The sequence below is a fragment of the Lolium perenne genome, chromosome 3 (genome assembly GCF_019359855.2).
Source record: "Lolium perenne isolate Kyuss_39 chromosome 3, Kyuss_2.0, whole genome shotgun sequence".
Classification (NCBI taxonomy): domain Eukaryota; kingdom Viridiplantae; phylum Streptophyta; class Magnoliopsida; order Poales; family Poaceae; genus Lolium; species Lolium perenne.
This window is the reverse complement of record NC_067246.2, coordinates 240,327,900-240,336,700: the sequence shown is the minus strand read 5'-3', so window position 1 is coordinate 240,336,700 and position 8,801 is coordinate 240,327,900. Positions and strand designations below refer to the sequence as shown.

The 8,801-nt window shown below is 46.7% G+C and overlaps 1 protein-coding gene across 1 annotated transcript; it reads right to left on the bottom strand.

Annotated features, from left to right (window-relative positions):
- Positions 1–377: 377 nt before the first annotated feature.
- On the bottom strand, positions 378–2,748 carry LOC127343857 (uncharacterized). Its single transcript, XM_051370051.1, has one exon. It carries the CDS (start codon positions 2,669–2,671, stop codon positions 1,067–1,069), a length of 1,605 nt encoding a protein of 534 aa, XP_051226011.1. The 5' UTR covers positions 2,672–2,748; the 3' UTR covers positions 378–1,066.
- Between the last annotated feature and the right edge of the window lie 6,053 nt (positions 2,749–8,801).

Genomic DNA, 8,801 nt, shown 5'->3' with positions numbered 1-8,801 from the left:
TTCATAGGGGTGAGTGTATGCGCGTGTGTATGTGAGCGTCTGCGCTTGTACTATGTTTCTCAAAAAAAAAAAAAAAAAAAAAAAAAAAACCCGCACAGCTGAAGACTGTAAGAGTAACAACATACAAGAACGACAAAAACTACCTTATATTCGTTCATGGTTTTCACAGTTTTGCACACCTAAGTATTATGTACAAGAGATTGGAGGGGAAGTGTAACTGACAATGCGTTGTCGATAAATTATATGGCCAGAACTTCGACACATGATGCCAAATAAGAACATCTTTACCATTAAAGGGAAAATTGAAGAAATGAACATAACAGGTTTTTGTCTGACAGATTATATTATGCTAATATATGCACCGCCAAAGAATTGTATGAAGACAAATGAAACAGGTATTTTACTTTCAATTGTTGTTTCCTACAAACTAATACAACAATACAAACTTAAAAAATGAAGCCAACCAATCTATGTAAGAGCAAGAAGATCAACCAATCCCAAGCTTACTATCCAATACAGAACACAGCTGTGTCATGTCCGTGCAACCACTGTACCCTTTCTGCAAAATGCCTTGATCACATTAGCATATACCCTGCTAGCTAAAGGAACTCCCTTTGCTAGTATATCATCAAATAATCTCAGTCTCTCCCATATGTCCACTCCTAGCCAACCAATATATCAGATGCGCTACAGGCTCCGCAGGGGCCCTCATCAATGTGGCTGGCGAAATTGGTGGCCTGGGACTTCCTCCAGACCAACAGAGGCAATCAACAAGTATATTGTATGTGATCATATCTGGGACTATTCGCAAAAAAAAATTATATATGGGATAATCTTCACTGTTTTGATATTAAAGAACAAAAAGGGAAGCTCATCCTCTTTTACGGAACCGTAGAACTCATGGAGCAGGATGGTACAGGTCACAGTGCCCGCCACAAACCCCATGCAGCTGAAAACGAACTTGACGAGCTGGAACTTGCCAGCTCGGCATAGGCATCAAATCAAAATGTTGTATGTCTGCACGTCGGGTGTTATGGGCTTCAGCTGTGTCATGCGAAGAGAAGGATCATCCAATCCCAAGCATCCTATCCAACACAGAACACAACTGTGTCATATCAGCACATTCCACTGGACCCTTTCGGCAAAACGCCTTGATCACATTAGCGAAAACCCTGCCATCCAAAACGATTCCTTTCGCTACTATGTCATCAAAAAGCCTCAAGGCCTCTCGAACATGCCCACTCCTGACCAGCCAATATGTCAGATGCGCTACAGGCTCCGCAGGGTATCCTTCATCGATGTGCCTGACCAAATTGGCGGCCTGGGACCTCCTCCCAGACCTACAGAGACAATCAACCAGTGTATTGTACGTGATTGTATCCGGGATAATCTTCGCTGCGTTGATATCAGAGAACAAAAAACCAAGCTCATCCTCCTTTCCAGCACCATAAAACTCATGGATCAGGATATTACAGGTCACGGTGTCCGCCACAAACCCCTTGCAGCTGAAGACGAACTTGGCGAGCTTGAACTTGCCGGCTCGGCACAGGCCCGAGATCAGAATGTTGTATGTATGCGTGTCAGGTGTTATGGGTTTCTTGAGCAGATCCGCGAATAACTTGAGGACGCGCAGCCACTGCATCTCCTTGCCAAAATGATCCATGGCCGTGTTGTACGTCACGACATCGACCTCAAAGCCCAGCTCCTCGCACCGCTCCAGCACCTCGTTGCCCACTGACATATCTAGCTCCTGTGCAGCGTGATCCAGTAGTATGTTCAGACCGACCACCGTCAGCTGCAGCCCCTTCGCCACCATGACCTCCAGCTGCTGGAACGCGTCCTCGACGTGCCCACACCGGCAGAGCCCGGCGATGTAGGTGCTGTACGTCACCGCGTCCGGCACCCACCCGTTCCGGCCACTCTCCTCGATGGCCCGCTCCACGGCGCGGAAATCCCCGACCTTGCACAGCCCGTGGACGTAGATGTTGTGGATGACGACGTCCGGGTGGCACCCGGAGAGGCGCATGGACGCGATGAGCGCGTCGGCGGATCGCATGTCACCGTTGGCGCAGTGGGCCTGGAGGACCGGCGCGTATACGTGCGTGGTGAGCGGGTAGCCGAGCGCGCGCATTTCGTCGAGCACCTGGAGCGCGTCCGGGAGGCGCCCCGCGCGGCAGAAGGAGAAGACGAGGTCGGCGTAGTCGATGGGGGATGGGGGGAGGCCAAGGCGGGACATCCAGAGGAGGACGGAGTGGGCCGCGGAGGGGAGGCCGAGGTGGGAGGAGTAGATGTGGAGGAGGAGGGAGAAGGCGGCGCGGTCGGGGGCCACGCCGTGGGCGAGCATGTCGTCGAATAGCGCGGCCGCGTCGGCGGGGCGCCCGGACTTGGAGAGCGCCGACATGACGGCGACGTAGGAGGCAGCCGTGGGCGCGCAGGCGGTGGGCGAGCGGGATTGGCGCATGAGGCGGAGCACGCGCAGCGCCCCGTCGCCGTCGCCGTCCCGCGCCAGGGCGGACAGGAGGCGGTTGTAGTCCTCGAGGGTGTGCGCCGGAGAGGCAGCGGCGGCGGCGGTGGTGGTGGAGTGGGTGTAGGTGCGGGGGATGAAGCGCCCGAGCGTGCGCACGGCCGCGCGCGCCGCCGCCGCAGCCGCCGGCCACGCGCCGGCGACCATGGAGGAATAGGAGCGGCGGGGGCAGGGCGGTGGTGAAGCGCAGAGGAGAAGGCGAGTTCGGACGGCGGCGGTTTGTAGGTGTGATGTCGCATTTTGTATATCGTTACAGAAGCGAAAAGTGTTTTTTAGTTCCTGAGCTTCAGTGCTCTCGCTATGTTAAGAAAAAATTAAAAATATTTTTACAAGTTATAAAAATCATGAAAATAATTCTGAAGACTGTCATTGATACATTCTACAATGATGCAAAATCCCAATCCGAAATTCGTTCTATTTTGAGCTAGATAAAAATGATAAAATCTGATATGTTTTGAAGATTTGAAAATGACTACTCAGATCTATAATTTTGTCATTTTTGTGTAGCTCAAAATATTAAGTATTTGAAATTGTTTTTTTGCACGTTTGTGGGATACATCATTGACTATGTGCGGATTTTTTTCCAGAATTTTTTAAAACTCAAAAATATGATTTTTTTTTAAAAAAAAAAAGAGATCACTGATGCCCATGTGCACTAAATCTCTATCCTTACAGAAGCTACTACCTAGAGTTCTAAAATATTATACCAATAAGCGACATTGGGACAGTAGTACATCTAACGAGCAAGCAACACGTAATTTAGCTTTCCAATAAAAATCATACATTTCCGTCAAAAGTATATAAATTTATTTATTCTACCAAAAAGTCACATATTGGTTGTGGATGAACTGGTAAACTTACGTACGCACCAAATTATTCATTGTGCACTAAGAGAATCTCCACCGGGCCGACATAAACGGCCGATCGGAAATGCGCCTGCACCATGTTCTAGTGGGCCGCATAGTGTCCGGACCGTCCGCTGACGCAAACGAAAAATGCAACACATTTGCATCTCCTAGGACGTTGCGCGGTCGGGCACCGAGCGTCCGCTCGCTTGTCCCACGGGCTCGCCTGACAACGATCCTCGCTCGAGCTGCCGCGAATTAAAGCAGAATAACTGCCGAGGAGGGCAACCGCCGGAGTGGCAACCGCGTCGATCGACGCGCCAACCGCCGGAAAGGAGAGCCGAACCACCGCGGAAGAGCAACCGCATACCTCTTCGTTACGCACCGCCATTAATCCCTGCTCAATAAAACCCATGCGCATGCTCTAATTCATCTCCAACCGGCTGCCATTTATCATCTTCTCCGACACCGGCTAGCCACCATGAGCAACCTGTTGTTGCCATCGGACACCGATGGCGAGGGGAAGTCGCCGGGATGGCGGCATTGGTGGGAAAGGGCTGCCACGCCGAGCAACCCTAGCTCCTCACCGACGAAGGGTGAGGAGGAGGGGGACATCGTTGGCCTCGACGGACATGAGGAGGAGGAGGACTCAGACGCAACGTGGACACGGCTGGAGGCAGTTGATGACGCGGCCGCAGCAAGGAAGGAGGCAATGGCTCGGCGAGGGCGCGGGCGCAGGTGGAGGGTCGTCATCCGTTCACCGACGACGAGGAAGATCCCAATGAACACTCATCGGAGGGGAATTCAACCTCGTCGGACACGTCGACCGGCAATTCCTCTTCGGAGGAGGTGACGAGCAGGAAGCGCGTCCGTGTGGCTGACGAGGCAGAGCCTTCTAACAAGAAGTACAAGAAGTAGCTAGTTTAAAAAAAATTGTTCTCACATTTGTTCATATTTGTATGTTTAATTTGTTTGAGGTTGTTCGATTCGACTTTGCATGGCATGATCAAACAATATAACTATTCTACTTCGCAGCCGTGATCTAAATTGATAATCGACTGATGATACAATGGTGGGAAAGTTATCAATGTTGGCTTATAGTCGACGCAGTGTAAGTTTTGTACATGGGTTCATGAAAGTTTCTCCAAAATACGTCGGACCGTTGGGGTTGCCCCCCCCCCCCCCGACATAAACGGACAATTTGCACCTACCGACCATTTCGACGTCCGCAGGGGACACAAATGGACATTTTAGGCGTCCGAAATGCGTCAACCCGCTGGAGATGCCCTAAGGAACCGAAATGAACAGCGATGAGCTCAACAATTTAATTCAATTCATAGTCAGGGAGCTTCCGCGAGTTCTCCATCCCCTGCTCTAGTTTATTTTCATCCGTGTAGACGCCTGCACAGGCTAACAATTCACATTCTCTTTGTGGTCGATTAGCAATCCAAAATAAGATAAACAATTCACATTCTCCTCTTACAGTACAAAAAAATCATTTGTTGTATACAGATGGGACACAAATGGGATATATAAGCACATTCCAAGAATCTGATGTATGCTCGTAGGCGTAGCTGGTGGGACAACGCTGAGGATCCTCCGGAGGCCGCGATTCACCCAGCCTCCGGATCTCCGACCATTGGATCCAGTGATTTCTAACCGTTCGATCTGGAGCTCCTTCTCCCTCTCTCCCACTCTTACTTCATTGAAACAATGTCGCGTTTGATCGCAGTATCAACCTGGAAAAAATACAGTAGCTTAGCTCTCTCGGACGGATCGCGGCGGAGAGGAGGGCGCGGGCGACGCGGCGGCGCGTCAGGTAGCAATCGTCGGCGGACGCTGCAGCAATCACCGGCAGTAGGATGGCCCACATACTTCGATCGATCCTCTACCCATCCGAAGGGCATCCACACCACCTGACCACGCCCCCAAAGGTGACATCCTTCTCTTCTTCAAATCATGGTCGCCGCCGTCGATTTTTTATCAGGACCCTGAGATTGAAGAACCTGCTGCTTCGGGAGTGGTCCTCCGTCAAAATTGTTGCTTATGCTTCTAGGGTTCCGTATGGTCTCCTCATGATGATTTACATTGAGTTCTAGTGCTTGAATGTAGCAAAATGCTGCATGGAAGATTTTTGTACAGCTATTGCACCTAAGCTAAGGTTGCTTCATGTCTGGTTGCATAGTAGCTCCTTGGTAGCCAATTCTCATAGGTAGCAGATGTGAAAAATCATCTTAAAAAACAAGAGTAAAATAATGTATAAATGACTTTTGCAACTACTATAAAATGCTTCAATGATCAAAAATATTAATAATGTGCTTGATCTTCAATGTCTTAGTAGTGCTCTGTTAGATATTACTTGTCATTGTTTCATCAAGCACTAATATGTCACCGTAGTTAATGTGAAGGATGTTGTACTAACAATTGAACTAAAGTGCTACCATGCAATATATGTAACATTGTATGAACTAAACCATAACTAAAATTGTTTGCAGAGGTTTGTTGCTGACAACATTGTAGGAGGGTTTGATCTCAACCAGCAGCTCCATGAAGATAATTGTGATGCTTATGCTGCGGTGAATGGAAATATTGTGTTTGTTTCGGGGCCAGAAAGTGCTGAGTTTGTGTCGGGGCCAGGAAGTTCTTCATTTGTGTCGGGGCCAGGAAGTTCTTCTTTTGTTCCGGGACCAGAAAGTGCTGCAAGTGGGAATGCTGCTGAAGAAGCAGCTGATGAGATATCTTCGCAGCCTGATGTTCCTTATGTTGGCATGGTATTCGATGATCTAGAAGAAGCATATAAAGTCTACAATGACCATGCCTACAAAACAGGGTTTTGCATAAGAATAGGAAACACAAAATACAATACATCACGCAATGTACCAAAACATACAATACTGAACAGAGTGTTCGAGTGCGTCCATACTGGAAAAAAACTGTTGTTGCATCTCAAGGGAACCAAAACAGAAAACATGCTGCTACAAATATGATGGATAGTACAGTTGATATGAGCAGCTTCACCGCGAAGAAACAAGCAAAAGATAAAGGGCTGCAGATGGACATGTTTGATACAATGCAACGAAACAGACTGTTGCGCCACGATTGCAAAGCACATATGCATGTTGGCAAGCCAAATGGTCATTGTACAGTCACAGTTTTCACAGAGGAGCACACACACCCTATGGTGAAGCAACTAGGACGACACAAATATTAATACTCACATAGGAAGGTGCTTCAAGAAGACTTTCAGTTGTTGCAAACCTTGCATAATCAGAACATTACTACTACTCGGATTATGGGGTGCCGAGGAAATGTTCGTGGTGGTGACCTGAGGACACTGGATTATGTGAAGAGAAATGTTTCGAACATAAGAACAATGGTTCATGATGATGTCTCGCTGCGAGACATGAGTCTGACAATTGAGTACTTTGAAAAGAGAAAAGCTGAAAGCCCCACCTTCTTTTATGCAACACAACTGGATGTGAATAATGTTGTAAGGGATCTGTTCTGGGTGGACGGGAGAACTAGGTCGTTATATCCAAAGTAAAAGGACTGTGTATTTTTTGACACTAACTTCTTTACTAATAGATACAATATGCCTTTTGCACCAATAGTCGGTATAAATAACCACACACATACAATTGTGTTGGGCTGTGCTTTGTTACCGGAAGAAACATTTGAAACATTCAAGTGGGTGTTTGAGAGGTGGATGATGGCGATGAATCAAGTGGCGCCTGGTCATATCATGACAGATTAAGACCAGCAAATTGGTACAACAATCTCCAAAGTTTCCATGTCTCAATACACCGATGTTGCTTCTACCATGTGGTGAACTTTGCGAGGAGAAAACTTGGCCCAAAATTTGTTGATGGCCACCCGTTTGCTGATGCTTTTTATTCCTGCATATATGGGACAGATACGCCTGAACAATTTGATATTGTTGGAAGCACATGTTGCAAGTGCACTCAATGTCTGAAAACAAGCACCTACAGAACATGTGGGTCAGTCGGAAAAATGGTCACATGTCTATTTCAGACACAGATTCTTCCCGTTTACATCTACAACTGGGAGATCTGAAGGACTAAATTCTTATTTCAAGAAGTTAGTTCGACCGAGTGAATCCATGTGGAAGTTTGTGCAGCAATATGAATTGTGCCAGAACTTGATGCTAGATCGTGAGGATAATGCAGGTTTCACAATGGAGACAACAGGAAGACCTCTATGGGGAAGGTTAGATATATACAACTTCCTACATGCAACTTACTTTCATTTCTGCTTGGAGCATTGACATGTATAATATGTATCTGTCATAGCTGATTATTTTATCAAACATTAATTTTCTGCAGTTGGAACATTGAGGCACAATCTCAGAAATTCTACACCCCATAAGTGTTTGAAAGGTTCCAGAAAATGATTTCAACATCAACAAGGTTTCATCCAATTCATGTTGAAGCAGAAATCTTAAGTTTTGATCTTGTTATGAACATTGGACTGGATAATAAAACATATCTTGTTGAAGTTGTTGCTACAGAATCATTGTATAGTTGTGGCTGCAACTTATTCGAGATGTGTGGTCTATTATGCCCGCACATCATCAGGGTAATGGCACACCTAAATCATCAGCGATGTGTGGTGTGCTGCGGCAACAACAACTCCACCTGACCCTGGCGCAAACAGCATCGGATTTGGCATACCTACAAACAACACTCTGAAGTACAATGCACTATGCAGAAAGATGAACAATCTTGCTTCAGATGCTTGCTATGCTGAAGATACATATGCAATTGTTTCAAGCATGGTTGATGAAGCATGTAAATTTGTAACTAACATGAGGAGAGTTCGAAATGGATTTCTGCAACAGCCAGGCAAACTACAAGAAGAAATACAGCCACAACAACATAAAGCAGAACTCCTGAATAATGAAGCACATGGAAGTGGCAACCTGCGAAACCCACCCAGGAACAAGCCTAAAGGTCATCCGAAGGAAACAGAGAAGAGACATAAGCCTTTGGTTGAGCTTAGAGATGAGGCAAACAAGAAGAGACAGAAGAAGGCAAGTGAACCCAAGTCAAAGAAGGAACCTGCTGCAAAAGTGAAGAGGAAGGCAAGGGTGAAAAAATGTCCCTACTGCAATGAAGAAGGTCACACGATACAAGAATGCACGTGGATGAAACTTGCAAGATAAGCTGACGAAGCGAAGGCTGCATGGGTTGAGTTGAGGCTATAGATGATGCGATAATGTTTAGTGCATAAATTTAGTCGGATGGAAATTATTAGTACATAATTCAAAAATTATTGTAAGAAACACATCTATAGGTTGACACACAAAAAATTGCAGTGCATATGTTGTTCAGTCTACACTATCAGTTTTAAAGCAACATGTGGTTGCTTGTAAAGCATTCCTACACATGGTTTGAAGGAGAAATGTACCAGAA